Source organism: Caretta caretta, chromosome 11 (assembly GCF_965140235.1).
Source record: "Caretta caretta isolate rCarCar2 chromosome 11, rCarCar1.hap1, whole genome shotgun sequence".
In the NCBI taxonomy this organism is placed as follows: Eukaryota; Metazoa; Chordata; order Testudines; family Cheloniidae; genus Caretta; species Caretta caretta.
Genome location: NC_134216.1, coordinates 2,950,793 through 2,966,327, shown reverse-complemented (window position 1 = coordinate 2,966,327; position 15,535 = coordinate 2,950,793). Strand labels below are relative to the sequence as shown.

Genomic DNA, 15,535 nt, shown 5'->3' with positions numbered 1-15,535 from the left:
AGGGAGGTAAATTTCTTTTCTCCCTTGTGGGCAGCACCTGGCATCTTCCCATGGGACTCATGCCGACAAGGTCCACCACAAATCACCAAACTCTTGCCAGGGTCCCCAGCACAGGAAGGGGGGAAAGCCCCCATCCAAGAGGAGGCCACTAGCCAGGCTGAGAGAAGCTGGAATTGGGTTATGGGGATGGCACAGACCTAGTTCACACCTGGATCCCATCCTCATTTACCATCTGCCTCTCCATGCAGGAGCTCAGGAACGGCCCAAGCCCCGCTCTGGGATCTTGCCCCAGACTCGGCTTGTTTTATCGGAGGTCCCTAAATTGCACTTGAAGCAGATCTGCAGCCCCAAGTGAAATGCAGATGCTCTAGCAGGATTGAATCTTCAGGCTGGCATGACGGGGCTTGGGCAGAGCCAGCGAGGGGCGGGTAATCTCTGCAGGGGAGCTCAGAGCTAGCTAGGAACCCCACCTAGGAAAGAGAGCACACGCTGTCTGTTAACTGCTCCGCAGGAGAGCGGCTGCTTTAAGCCCAGCCAACAGGCCCAGGGAGGGGGAGTAGAAAGGAACCCCACTCGCCTCAGAAGCAGGGCAGCGTTTCCCTGGAGGTGTTTCAGAACCAGAGATTTCCTCCGAAGCCCACTCAGCAATACGCTGTAGGACCTGACAGTGGATGGCTTCGGCCAAATACAAGATTAAGAGCCATCACCGTGTTCCACTCATGTGAATGGCGCAGACAACACACAAACAGCTCCTGCAGCCAGACGCAGACAAGACCGTGGGGTGGGTCTAGACAACGGACAGGTCGGGGAGAGGTAGGGAGACACCCACTGAAAACTGCCAGGATCCTCCCTAGAGCGGATTCACCCCCCACTGCTGAAGAACCAAGGATCTGGGAGCCTCAGGGTGCGCTTGGCAGGCCTCCCGGATCTCCTGCCTGCAGACGGCCCCCTCTCTGATCCCACACTCAGAGATCAGACAGGAGCAGTGATGCTTTGGGTTTTTCTTTATTAAGTTTAAGTTACAAAACAGAAGCATTTTTAAGTCGCGTCAAGGCGGGGATGGAAAAAATGAGACTATCTGTTATAAAACCAGAGCCCGGGGTAAGGGAGGGAGCCTGGCGCTCTGTCCCCGTTCCGCAGGGCTGGCTGCGGACTGGGGGAGGAGAGACCTGGAGGGGGTTAAGACACTGTTGGCACAACAACATGGCCGATGATCAGCAAAAAGGGACAAAGCTTCTCCCCAAGGAAGCGCAAGATTTGGCTGCTCAGTGCCGCGGCCAAGCCCAGCTCTCACTGCAGGGCAAGGGCATGGCAGTCGCCAGGGGATCCCGGCTTCTAGCCTTGCTGGACAAGTTACGGCCAACCTGCCTTCTCTGCTGCCCAGCCTCCCCGCTCTGTTCGGCTTGAAAAGCTAGCCTGTCCCTCTCTACGCAGGCAGGGGCGCGCCTGCCTTTCCAGATGTCTTAACAGCTGCTGGGCTGAGGCAGATGCCAACCTGGGCCAGGGGAGAAGGAGGACGGACAGACAGGAGAGCCAGAGCCCTTGTGTATAGAGGCAGCCTTGAGGCCTGGCACCCCAGAATAGCTGATGTCCCTGGAGCCCTTGGCACCTGCGTGAAGTCACTCCTGCCGGTCCCCCTGCTGCCCAGAGGCAGGATCCCCTCATTCAACGGGCTTTGGACAGCAAAGCGGCTGAGCTCACACATGCACGAGCTGCTGCCTCTAAGCCTGGCCAGCAAAGCGGGCTTTCGAACCCAGCTCCGTCCTGCCGGCTGAGGGCAGCACTAGGAGGAGGTGCTCTACTTCAGTCCAGGGGATGCCGGACAGCCAGTTCACGGTGCTTTGAATACAGCAGTCACCCAGCAGCCGGAGCAGCTGAAATGCGCAATTTATAGCCCAGAAACACTACCCTGCTGTCACCTCCACCCCGAAGGAAGGGCCCAGAACCCAGGAAGTCAAAGCCTTTCACACCTGGGTTAATTGCAAGTTCTCTCCCTTCCCTCGCTCCCCCAGCACGTGGAGCGCAGATGGGCCTCGCTCCAGCCATCGCCAGTCGCGAACGGAAACCACAGCCAGGGCAGGCACTTGCAGCAACCAGACACTCCGCCAGAAAGACGCTGCTCCACGTCGGACGGAGAGAGAGCCGCCCCATGGGCGAGACGCAGCCGGTTCGCGCTCTGAGGAGGGGATAAAACAACTGGGTCAACTTTTATTGAGCTCGCTCGTCTAACAGACTTGTAAACGGTGAGCGTGACAAGGAATGCGAGGGAGGCAGCCCGTGCCCCACGCACTGCCAGCACGGAGACTGCGCTACGGGGAAGAGTCCACATCCGGCCTGGCCCCAGGCAGGTGCCAGGCGAGCTGGGAAGAGGCGGTGCTTGGCTTTTAAGCTGCAGTAACAGTATGTGCTGGTGTCACAATCCCCCCGCGGCTGGGAGGCGGGCAGTCCGGAGGCCGCCCTGCGCACACAGGCGGTTCTGGAAGAGGTCATCGGTTCTTGGGTCTCTGTAAACCTGAGCTGTTTCCTCCCTGGTGCCCCACCCTCCGCGGGTGTCACTGCGGGGGCAGCGGGATGCCCCTGGGGTCGGTGACCTGACCCTCCTGCAGGTTCTTGACGAGCTGCGCCAGCCAGCGCTTGGTGGTAGTGTCGTCCTTCAGCACCTGGGCGAAGGTGGTGTCCTTCAGCTGGTCAGGAAGGCACTGTCTGAGAGCCTCTCGTGCCCTACATCAGGAGACGAGAAACAGGGGGGCCAACAAATAAACTCACATTGACAAGAGGGGAGCACGCCCCCTGCTGGAACATTACAGCCTGGGACAGGCCTTCCCCGTGTCCTCAATAGCAGGCTGCTCTGAACGTGCCTGGGAACATGACTGTAGCCATGACCTCCCCTCCTTCCCCAAACCCAAGAGCTCCAGGCAGATCCCCCACATTAGACCCAAGGGCCCCCCCAGTTCCAACACATTCCCAGTCACAACCCCCTTCCAGACATGAGGGGAGTGGCACGTCTGCAGAGTCAGAGGCTTCAGAGCCTGCCCAGTGAGGGACAGAGTAAATGCAAATATAGCGAGCCGGAGAAGTGGCCCCTCATTACTCCACCACTCTGCCTTCCATGAGCCCTTTGTCGCATAGCCCCACAGGAGCGAGGTGAAGCTCGCGCAGCAGCACCGGCCCTGGTCCCTACGTTTCAAGTCGCGCTGGGACAGTTGTAATTTGTGACCATTTGACCTGCCGAACCTGCGTTACAAGAGTCAGGCAGAGCCAGCGTGGCCGGCAGGTGCTGCGGGAGCTCATGGGTCTGTATCAAGAAAGGTCCTGTTCCGCTTCCAAGGCTGAGTGAGAGGCAGACACGCGAAGCGGGAATCCCAACGGAATGGCACTTCCAGCAAGAGGGGGAAGCACCTTTGCTCTCTGCCCCACAAGAGCCCCTGAAAACTCCTAAAATGTTTACCTTGGGTTATCGGAAAGGCGAAGGTAGCAGCGGACCACGTGTTTCAACAGCCTTGCGGACGGCTCCTTGGAGAGCTGTAGGACCATCTTACCCTGTTCGACAAAGGAGCGGCTCCAGTTAGAGAAATGGTGTTTAGAAAAAGGACTAGGAAGTGCTCGACTTCAGTGGTTTTGTTTCATTCTCCCAGGACTGGGACCGGGTTTTGGCAGCCACCAAAGCAGAGAGGACTGACTGGTGCCTGCTGGCAGGCAGACCGTCCTCTTTCCAGTCTAGCTTGTAACACTAATAGGAGATGACCCCAACTCAAAGACCCTGCTCAAACTGGGGCCACTACTGTGGGGCTCTCTCCCACCAAGACCCACTTACAGCTGAATGGACCCAGCTGTCATTACAGATTATATCACCAGGCCATTTCCTTCAAAACTTGATTATTCATATTCAGCCCAGGACATGCAAGAGTTCCATCTCCCTGATCTTTGGTCCAAGGTTCAGGATGGAAAGTATTTCCCAGGGCTAGGGTTTCAGCATCCGCTCACTCGGTTTGCCCGCAAGTGACAGCATCCCTCTCCTTAGAGCCGTAAAGGAGGGATAACGAATGTCTGATAAGCACTGGGCAAAAATCTACATAATCCGACCTCAGGCCCATTGGATATTAACTGATCTATGTGGCTAAAATAGCTCTTTTTGCATTGTTTATGTCCCACCTCACTCCCCTTACTGAGGGATCTTCCTTGGAGATTCTAACTGTGCAGGTTTTAGTCAGTCTAGTCATAAATATCCATGATGTGTTTTACACTCATCCCAGTAAGAGTTAGATGAGAAGCTGCAGGTGAATTTACAAAGCTGACCATGGGAAGCCTGCATAGGACGGATCCTTGGCAGCAGGTGCTATCATGGGTAAACACAAGCTGGTTGCTCCAGTGTAACCCCGTTAGTAAGTGAAGAGAGCAACCAATCCTACCAATATCATGGCGACATGAGAAAACCGCTCATAAGTCTGGCAGATATACGCCAATCCTGTATCATCCAGGAGGATCTTCTGTAGAATAAATGTAGCAACCTGGAACAGAGGGGAGAAATCACTTAACCAGCTGCGCCTGTAATGGACCACGTCCTGTTTGTTCTTCTGACAGCAACCCCTACCAACTGCAAAACGGACACATGCCAAGAGCACCAAGTATTTCAACAGGGGTGGCTAACAGGTTTACCCAGTTTCAAACCAGAAGGAACAGTTGGTCTTTACACAGCACATGGAATTCACTGTGAAAGGGAGAAAGAAACAAACAGATCAGGACCGACCAACTCAAAGGGGCACCAGACCCTGCCTTGAACAACAGATGCAAAACCTGCAGACATCTCTCCATAGCTACAGGGATATACACCCCGCAACACCTTTCAGGATCCCTGGCAGCTATACATACCTTTCACAACACATGGTGCACCTCATCCAATGCCCCAACAACAACGATGTGGGTGAAATCAATACACCCCCGTATAAACTCGCACAGGAAAATGATAAAAGACAAACACACCATGTGCCCTGCGGGCGGACACCGGTCACAAAGCGATCGCTCTCTATCTGACCTACCAGTCCTCGGCCTCAAAGGAAACCCACAGAGCACTTTCAAAAGACGAGCCTGGGAGCTTCAATTCATAACTTTGCTAGGCACTAAAAATCATGGTCTTAATAACACTGGATTTACGGCTTATTACAACCATCTGTAACCCACTAACCCCCTTTTTTGTCCTATGACTGCAGGAGTGCTAATGGGCCACTCCACCTTGAATGTGTGTGAACACCTTACATTAAACCATTTGTTTCACCTTGTATTTAGCTGCAACAGCTTTTGCAAACCCGAGGGAGAGCTCGGCGTAGCCCGAAAGCTTGTCTCTCTCCCCGCCAGAAGTTGGCTCAGTAACAGATATGACCTCACCTATCCTGACTCGCCAATATCCTGGGGCCAACGCAGCGACAACAATGCTACAAGGGGAAGACAGGCAGACACAACAGCAGGGCCGTGTTGAGTCCCGTGTTCACTCAGGCTACGTCCGCACTACGGCGCTCACCACTGCACGACGCAGCTGCGCCGCTGTAAGATCTCTCGTGCAGCTGTTCTACGCTGGCGGGACAGAGCTCTCCCGTCGGCATCATGAAACCACTCCCCACGAGCGGCAGTGGAAGAAGCTCCCACGCCAACACAGTGCCGTGCACAGCGGTACTTATGCCAGCATAAGTTCGATTGCTCGGGGGGGGAGGGGGCGTGTGTGTGTGTAATATTCACACCCCTGAGCGACATAAGGTTTGCCAGCGTAAGGAGCAGCATAGACATGGCCTAACAACTACCGCCATGCTACCCGAGGTAATGGGCAATTCAGACCGATCAACTGTGGAGAGAGAGGGGAGACAGGGAGGAACACCCCAGGCCACGGCCCTGCTTAGCCATATACAACCTTGCCCAGCTGGCTTGTGGCTTTCTTAAGTGTTACACAGCCAGGCTGCCTTTCTGGAAGAGATGCTTTTATCAACCACGAGTGACTGGGCTAGGTACAGGCATGACGCAATACAATTCTCTGGCCTGTGCTATACAGGAGGCGGGACTAGACTAACGGTACCCTCCTGCCTTAACATCTACGAATATGGTCGAGTGGTGGGGGGAGCGTATATGACTGGGTGGGTCAGTGGTCGGCCTGAGGATGCCAGAAGAACTAGCAAGTGAGGCATTACTGTCACGCTTCAGCATGGCACAGTCACGGTGTTCACCAATTCAGGACAACGGAGACCCAAGACAGGCCACGGGAAGGTTATTCTCCAGCAAGGGAGGGTGGGGGAGTCACCAGCAACACGGCCCCTCACGCAGCACAAGAGCACAGCTAATGCGGGGGATGACGGTGGATAACATCCAGCTCGGATCTACAGAGCAACGTTTTTAAAGGAGATAAAGGGATCAGCAATTGCCCGTTGTTTTACAATGTCAAGTTGCAACAGAGGGAAGTTCAAACTAACTGGTAAGACGCGCTGATCTGCTGCCTGCAGGGACATGATGAACATAACACCTGGGAACCAGGGGGAAGCGGCCAAGAGGCCAACAAAAACAAATCACTTAATTCAGCTAAAAGCAAATACCGTTTTGGAAAGTTCGCTGCCAGACTCCATGATGCGCAAGCAGAGGGGGATAATTTCTGTTGTCAACAAAAAGTTTATCACTTCTTGCTCATCCGTCTTCACCAGGGCCCCTAAAAACAGACAAAAGAACTTCAGATTTTAATCACTACTGTCTTGGAAAGAGCAGCCTGAGCGAGGAGCCAAATATTTATACGATCACAGTGATGACGAGAACACAAGCTTTGCTCAGGTTTGTCCAGCACAACGGGAGACTTTGGGCACAGCTTGAGTACAAAGAAAGAATATCTGAATGGTTACGGAGTGATGACTCAAGCAGCAGCTGTATCCCAAATTCGGCTTCTGAAACTGTTACTATCCGGTGGGGACAATCCTTTGGATTCCTAGCACCTGCTTTGCCGAAAGTAGCCCACCTACTCGCTTGTCTGGAACTTAAGAGCCATTAACCGGAGTCATTGTCAGCTGAGAGGCCTATCAAGTCCCATGCCACCTGGAGTGGATCTAGCTGACTTGCAGTGAGAAGCAGGAGGGGTTACTGGGAATACGGTACACATCTCATCGGAAAAGATTAAAGCGTTGATGCTGCAAACGCTACCTTCCTCGCTCGCTGGTTGTACCCCCCCCTTGCTTTTCTCTGTCTGACTTTACACTGTTTGCGTCACATGGCAGGGATTGGGCCTTTTCTCTATGAAAACCAACTAGCACATTGTGACCAACATGCCAAGCAACACACTGCAGAAAAAAGAGGAAGAGAACATGGCTTCATGCAACACTCAATGCCGGGTGACCAAAAAGTCCCTGGAAGCTGTGCTCCAAGTCTCTCCAGGGCATACATCCTCACCACGCTGTGTGTGGGAGTGCAGACTGCTTCTCTGAGACAACTAGTCTGAGTCGAGAACAGTGTGACCGGCATGGGAACATGCTACATAAACCAGTGCCTGTATGCCCCCAGGGACTTTAAAGGGGGCACTGAACAGCCAGTGCAATCCTCATGCTAAATCTGCGGACATTTCTGGCTAGAGAACTGCAGTGGTTCAGCAGAATGAAGCAAATATGCCATTTTTTAAAAGGCAGGTAAAGTCTAAGCTTTGTCTCCTCCCAGCAATAAAACAAACCCGATCTGAATCGTACCATCAGTTGACCACTGGCAACCTTCATGAAAAATGAATGCATTTTAGAGACGCTATCTTACTGTGCTGGGTTAGAAAGCTTTTGGGAAAAAAATAGGGGAAAATGACACCCAAGTAAATTCATGGCAAGAAAATGGAGAAAAACTATGGAAGTCTGACCCCCTCAGTAATTACTTCTCTGGATGGGCTCAGCTTGTAGCTGAAGAAAAAGCAGCTTCCCTGTTCCTGCAAGAGAACTCCCCACCTGCTTTGAGACCAGAACTTCCCAATGGAGCCAATTTTTCTTGTGCCAAACCGAGATGTGGCTTAGGTGCATGCTATCGATACATCAGCCATGCACTTGTATTCGGTGTGACAAACCCCGCCAGCAACACAGCCGTGGTCCAAAACTCTAGGGTCTTTTCTAGCACGGTCACGTAGAATTTATCTTCACAATTCCCACTAGTATTAATGGGAGTCACGCTGGTAAGCTCTCCGCACATCAATGGGAAGTTAGACATTATCACATAACTCAGAAGATTACGTAGGGAAGGACAGCAACAGTGATTTAAGGTGCTGCTACACTAAAGGAATGGGATGAATTGGCCCATAGGAAAGGAGGAGCCAGTGCTCCCAGTGTTTGCATGACTGCTTACCAATCACTCCAAGGCTGGTAAGCCGCAGGTATTCAAATGGACGAGTCTTGCTAACTGTGTGCAAGAAGGGATACAAGAAGAGAGGGATGTGAGCTGCAAGGAAGGCTGACCTGGAAGAAAAGGCAGAAGACACATTGAACATATACCATGAGAAGCCAAGCGGGCTAAACAGACCACGCAATCCAGTGACACAGCGTGGTACATCTGCCTCCGCCTCACCAGACAGTAACACCCATCGCTCTAGGCAGGCAGGCAACGTATCCTCCTTTACAAACGGAGAGAGGGGAAGTGACATGCTGCGGGCCGCACCGTCAGTGCAGGATGGGCAGGCAGGTGACAGGTCATAGGTATCGCTCCCAACAGGCTAAGGATCTCACATATCTACATTTCTGTATTACCCCATCTCCCCCATCCTGATCTGCTTCTTGTCTCCCCCACATTACAGCTGTTCTTGTAGGTTGCAGATGCTTTGGTGCAGCAACTTATTTACCAGGTGCATGCCTAGCCCCCGGCTGGATGGGACCTCAATCTGCTTGGCCTCCAGCTACTACTACAGTATAAATATTACACAAGACCAACCGTCACCACAGCACTCAGTCATCCCTGGCTCCCAGCCCCAGAACCCATTTCTGATAATGGGCTGGAAAGAATTCTGATTGTGGGAAGTCCCCAGATGAAGAGGTTCCCCTGTTGACATACCATTTCCAAAGCCCATCCTAGGGGAGCTCTCTCTACTGAACTGAATGACTGTGTTCAGAGTAAAGAGAATCCACCCTTCAGATACTGATCTTGAATTTTCACATTTTTATGTAGTTATAAAGGAATCCAGTGAAAAAACTGGACTATTTCCCTGAAGACTGGCTTAAGGAGCAGTGCTGTGAAACCTTGTTTGGCAGAGGCTGAAAGACATTCTGCTTCCTAATTGTTCCCACAGTTTCGTTACAGGGCCTTATTCACAGGGAGAACAGAAACATGAGAGAACATGGCCATTAGGCCGGATTTCTTCTGGGTTTCAGTCACTGTTCTTTAGGGCGAGCCCCTGGATTATTCCTTTCCTTGTTGTCAAGCAACAGGGACAGTGAGGCCCTAGGATATTGGAGGGGCAGTGTTCTCCAGCAAATAAGGCACTTGACTGGGACTCCAGACATGGCACTTCCACTGACCTGCTGAGTGACTTTGGGACATTTTCCCTGGCTGTGCCTCTCTTCCGCCCACCCATTGTTGTGTCAAATTACACTGCAAGCTCTTATTAGGTGCTAGCACAACAGGGCCCCAATCTCAGCTGGAGTGTCTGAGGAAGACCAGGTTTTAGAGATTAGAGTATTTAAGGAAATCTCAATATGCAAAGTCCTATGTTTGGGGTTTCTGTAAAGCTGCATGCAAAGATCAACAAAGGAACTAGTGACAAGACAGTGCTGCTGTCCATCGTCTAGTGCCATATGCCACACTGCCTTTAACATGGAGGCAATATAAATGAACTTACCACTGGCCCAAAGTAACACAAAACAAATGATTTACACAGCCCGACACACAGTTTACAGGTACTTCGAGGCTAGCCAGTATGACTGATGACAATTACCTGGTTTCTGGATGCGACGCAACGCACTGCAGGAGCGCCAAAGCATTGCAGACTCGGTTAGATTGATGGGCTGTCAGGGTTGGAGGGTTGATTGATGGATAAATATTTACAATTTCCTGAGAAAGTTAAACAAAGCAAATTAAAGGAGAAAACTGGACCAAGCTGCAGAAATTAATTCGCCTGATAAGCGGCTGCAAGTGCCAGAGAGATGGCTGCCTTCTGTTTGCTACATCACTGCCTCATGCATCATTTTAAAAGGAACTTATGTAACCTAGGGAACTCAAACTTTGCCCAAGTGAGGGCTGCACCATGCAAATTGCCAGGTATCAGGGTGATGCATCTATTTTGCATGTAATTAAGCAGACTACAGCTGCCTTTAATTGTCAGTTAGATACCATGGTAACTGATGCCCTGGAAGTACCAACAAACAACAGTGGTGCAGTTCACTGTGCCTAGAAGTCCCAGCATGCAAAGCTCTATCCTGATCTATCATATGCTGGGACCTCTCGTCTCCGTGAAGCGAAGATGCTATGGGTACCAAGAAGGATGAACTGCGTGAGCACAGGGGGCAGTTATAAGGAAGTGACTGAGGAGGAAAAGTCTGCCCCATGCCTGTCGATTACTAACATAAGCCCTTTCTGACTTTCTTCCCTTGCTCCACGTGTATGCTGAACAGGAGTTTCTCAGTGCCCGTCCCTCTTATTTTAATTTAATTCCTCAAAGGAAACTCCCAGGTCTCATATTCAGAGAGTCAAGCAGCAGCTGTGGAGTGTGGTGGACGGCTGAAGAGGTAAACAAGGAGGGACATGCGTGTTTTTATTCAAAAGGCTCTCTTGCAGTAGGAAGGGTTAAGTGACGGAGAGGTAACTGAGGAAACCCATGAGACGCCACATCAATGAGCGAGCTCTCCCAGTCACCTGCACAGCACCCTGAGCATCATTTCAGTGCAAAGGAGAAGCACCCACCTGCAGAAGAGCTGCGATTGTGCCAAATGAGTGCCATAGCATTGGGGCCAGGTCCGGGACTGATTCACGCTTCTTACTCAGCTCCAGCAAGGCATTCTCACGGGTCTCGGGGCTGGATAGTTCATTAATCCACTGATAGATCTTCTCTCTATCCACCTGAGCCAGTGCTGTCGGCACAGGCTTGAGGGAAGACAATAAAACGTGTAAGTACATCACGTTTTTTTCGGATTCAAACCAGACCCTTTTTACTTTGAGAGAGACAGATGAAGCCAGGCAGTTAATGCAACCTCAATTAGAGGAGGAAGAAAGCAGCAGACCTGCTTTTCTAATAGTGTTCTGGACACAGATAATGGTCTCAGGTCAATGCTTATCATTTCACCTGCCACGAAACATGGACAGGTGCTTTGCTTCAAGGAATAAATCTCTCGCTACTGTAGTTTCTCTGTATCCTCTGGCAAAATGTTATCTAGCAACTTCCTTCAACAACATTCAGCGAATCGCATGACTTCCAATCGATACAAGCAAAAGACTAGGACAGGTTATTTTTCATTCTTTTCCCACTAGAAATCTATGCTATATCACAGCACCAGCCCTGTCTATGTTAAGTATCTTTAGACCCTGCATTCAAAGTGTATGCATAATAAAAATGTATTTAAAGGAGTTCTTAAGACACGTTAGTTTAGATTCCACTGGTTTTAGACCTCCAAAAAGCTCAAGACAGCAGCTTTTCAACACAAGCGACTCTCACTCAAAACGACAGTAAAATAAGGGTCCTACATAAATGAAAAAGATTCTAATTATTTCATCACCCTTCGCATGGTACCCCGGGGCATTTTAAAAGTATTGCTAAAGAGACATTGTGCTACAACTAGATGTTGCACAAATCCATCTTGCTTGCCCATGAACGTCAGTCTCTTCCCTAAGTATATATCTTAAAGGGAAACCCCTTATTAATTTGCTGTGTGGTAAAAATCCCTTCCAGAATAAGACAGAGAGAACTGAATCTGTACCCACACTCGGGTAATATTTTTAAGATTAAAGATGACAGTTTTTAAAAAGATATTTCCATACCCACTTTCTCACGAGATCAGTGAAAGAATAACATCTTCAGTGAGTTCTCAGGTAGAAAAGAATCACATTGGGGAATCCAGGATTTTAAGATCTCTCTGATTTCCTTTGCAGAAAAGCTAAACTTTCATTAAAAAACAAAGTCTCATGCCTTTGCGAATGCTCTTTACAACAGCAATACAAAACTAATGCATTGCTGCTCTATTAAACTGACAATCTGGTAGTTTAGGTTGAAAATTCAGGTGTAACTAGATATGAATAGGACTATTTTCTTGACGTTTAGACCAACTAGTTACAGTGTAGTTAGATTTAAGCATTCCCTTGCAGTGTCCTCTGCAACTCAACTCTTTCACAAGAACTAGGAAGTGAAATCAACTAGTACCAGAAGTGAAACTGTACATCAGGAACCAATCCTTACAGAACTGTGGAAGTTAGAGATGAGATGCGTATTAGGGCCATCTAATTCTTTGGGATACCGTTCCACAGCCTCACTTCTCAATATCAACAAGTGTTTCCTGATACTTAGGTAAAGTTTTCCCTCTTAATTTCATCCATTCGGCACAGTTATATCCCATGCACATTCTAACTAATCCTTCCCCACCCTTGGTATTTATGCTATTAAAAATCTGTAGACTTAATAACCCCTTGTTCTTATTCACTTAGAAAAGTATTTGTTTAGTGCCATCAGATTATCTGTAGATGTCACACACAGTCAATCCCTGCCCTGCAAAGCTCACTACACATTTTAACTCTTCATCTTTCCTCAAATCAATCCTTCTCGCCCCCTCTCCTCTCTCCCTGTTTTCCAGATAGCTTTTCAGAACCTCAAACCAGGGTCTCTCTTGAATGGTGAAAAGTGACATATTTATTCTGTTTTAAGAGTGAGAAGTGTAATCCTATAACAGTGCTTAGAAATACATGGAAAACTGGAAGGTCTAATTTGTATTAGTTTATGACGACTGAACGACAAGCCCTTTGACAGATAAACATTCGGGTCTATTTTGCTAGACATATTGGAAAGTTCAGTTCAAGTTAACAGTTCAAATGTGTTGACTCCTCAGCAATGCATGCACAAATTTATAGTGTCCAGTGCCTTCTTAAGAAAGAATCAAATTTCTCCCCAGACCCTACAGATTCCCATCTGTTTCTTTTCCCTGAAAGTCTCACCTGCTTTTAATGCAGTCATTGATAAAATACTCTAATTTTCAACTTGCTGTTTTCAAGGCTCACAGTCTCATTCTCCTTCCCTAAGATCCTGGTGAAGGTCAAATGCTGTATGTAAACATTGCAGATACTTATCAATGATCTTACTAAATGTACTCTGTTGCACCTCATGTATGCAAGAGTGATGCCATAGCTGTCTTAAAGCACCACGCACTGAGCGCTTGTGAATCACTGAAGAGCCCACAACACATTTCACAAGAGTAAGGGCATTTACCTGCAGTGACCCTGCCAAATGGCAACTCTGATAATAACATAACAACCTTGATTTAGCCAACTGGAGACTTCTTTAATTAAGAAACTGCCCCCCAAGCATTCTGGGTAAAAAACATTGATTATCACACAACGTTGCCGAATTGTGTGTGTTTCTCTACATATACTGTTAGATGATCAACCTGATAACACCAGAATGAACCTTTATTTAACAAGAATGAACTAGCAGGGGTCTGATTAATTTGTATTTTCACTCTCATGCTTCTATTTCAAGTTTTCTGTCGTTTATTGTTTTTGCTCCATTCTCTGGACCTCCCCTCTATTATGTTATGCCCCTTTCAGATTAGCATCTAAATGCAGGCTCTGCCAGCAGTCTCACTATGTAGAAGGCCAGTGCTCTGCCTTATTACAGTTTTGTAACAGCAACTTCTTCCAACCTAAAAAATAAAAACCCCTGTTTATAGGCCTAACAGCCTTGCCTAAGGATAGGGTTATGTACTGCAGCCATCAGCACCGGGCTGCATTTTGGGCCCCATTTACATTTCTAAATATAAATGCAGGTTGGTGGACAGTAAACACATTTCATCACAGCTCACAGAGCGTATATATATATATTGAAGACTTTTTAAATTAGCACTCAACAACTTGCTCTCCATTCACATCAACCAGTTGTTTTTATTAGATAACTGTTTAAAAACAGTTTATCGCAAGGAAGCCTAGCGTATAGCTGGGGGCTTAATGGGAGGTACAGCAATCCCTTATCCACTATAAAAAAGGATAGAAGCATTTTGCTCTAAAATCGTAAGGGACGGCTAAAATAGTTAACTTTCTGCTTTCACCCGTTTGTACTCCACACATGTATTTAGTCCAGGAATGATTCTTTACAATCATGGCATTAGACTGGCTAGGAAAACTAAAGGCTGCTGGAATTAGATACCGCTAAGTGCTTGGGTGACTCATATTTGTTTTTGGTTTTTTTTAAGTCTGACTAGGACTGGCAGTAAATGAATTTTAAAACATCCCTACAACCTGATCTCCCAGCAAACCACCCCGGCGCCCGCACGCAACGGCAAGGCCTCTCACGGGCTCCGGTTCCAAGGAGCGTCCCGCAGCTGGAGGCGGGATGTTTCGCCCCGGGAACCCGCACGTGCCGCGGGGGGGGGGGGGCCCGCGAGAAGCCCCCCCGCAAGGTCTCAGCCTCCCCGCGCGTGCCGGGGCTCCCCGCGGGCACCAGCGGTGTGTCCTGGCCCTGGCCCGGCAGGGACCCCGGCGCTCGGGGGGGGGGGGGGGGGGGTAAGAGGCGCGCTCTGGGAAGGGCCCCGGGGCGAGTTCTCCGGCCTGCGCGGCCTCCAGCAGGCGCCGGAGCAGAGGGTCCCGCGGGGCCGCCCCCGGGCTCTTCGGGGGCCGCCGCCCCAGCAGCAGGAGGGGCGATGGGAGGAGAAGCGGGCGGGCGGCGGGGGCCCCCCCGGGCTGAACGGGGCCCCAGGCCGGGGGGGGGGGGAGAGGCCAGACCGGGGGGGGCGGGGGCGGGACCCGGCCGCTCCAAACGAGCTGCGAACGGGGACCCGGCGCCGGGGGGGGGGGGGGGCGAGGCCAGGCCGGCCGGGGGGGGGGGGGCGAGGCCAGGCGGGGCGGGGGCGGGACCCGGCCGCTCCGGGCGAGCTGCGAACGGGGACCCGGCGCCGGGGGGGGGGGGGGGGGCGAGGCCAGGCCGGCCGGGGGGGGGGGGGGGGGGCGAGGCCAGGCCGGGGGGGGGGGCGGGGGCGGGACCCGGACCCGGCCGCTCCGGGCGAGCTGCGAACGGGGCCCCGGCGCCGGGGGGGGGGGGGCGAGGCCAGGCCGGGGGGGGGGGCGGGGGCGGGACCCGGCCGCTCCGGGCGAGCTGCGAACGGGGCCCCGGCGCCGGGGGCGGGGGCGGGACTCACCGCGGCCGTGGCCAGGCTGTGCATGTTCGGAGCCGCCGCTCGCGCCGCCCAGGGCCGGGATCAGGAGGCCGCCGCCGCCATGGGGCCCAGGCCGCCTGCGCGCCGCCGTGACCCCTGCCCTCCGCCCTCTCGCCCCGTCACGTGCGCCGAGCGCGCGCAGCCGGCGGGCGCGGACCGAGCCCGCGCGCGGTGAATTCTGGGGCAGGGAGCGCTCCGGGGCCGGGGACGCG

General features: G+C 51.4%; 1 protein-coding gene across 2 annotated transcripts; it reads right to left on the bottom strand.

The window, feature by feature from the left end:
- Positions 1 to 989: 989 nt before the first annotated feature.
- CNOT9 (CCR4-NOT transcription complex subunit 9) lies at positions 990 to 15,454 on the bottom strand. 2 transcript variants are annotated; one of them, XM_048868790.2, is made up of 8 exons: positions 15,306 to 15,454; positions 10,879 to 11,058; positions 9,914 to 10,029; positions 8,335 to 8,444; positions 6,573 to 6,682; positions 4,410 to 4,508; positions 3,449 to 3,540; positions 990 to 2,721 (listed from the first exon to the last, which is right to left on the bottom strand). In XM_048868790.2, the coding sequence occupies exons 1-8, from the start codon at positions 15,327 to 15,329 to the stop codon at positions 2,553 to 2,555; spliced, it is 900 nt and encodes a 299-aa protein (XP_048724747.1). In that variant the 5' UTR covers positions 15,330 to 15,454; the 3' UTR covers positions 990 to 2,552. The 2 variants fall into 2 exon arrangements, with proteins under 2 accessions (XP_048724747.1, XP_048724746.1); XM_048868789.2 differs by lacking the exon at positions 15,306 to 15,454 and having other exon boundaries at positions 10,879 to 11,106.
- Positions 15,455 to 15,535: the final 81 nt, after the last annotated feature.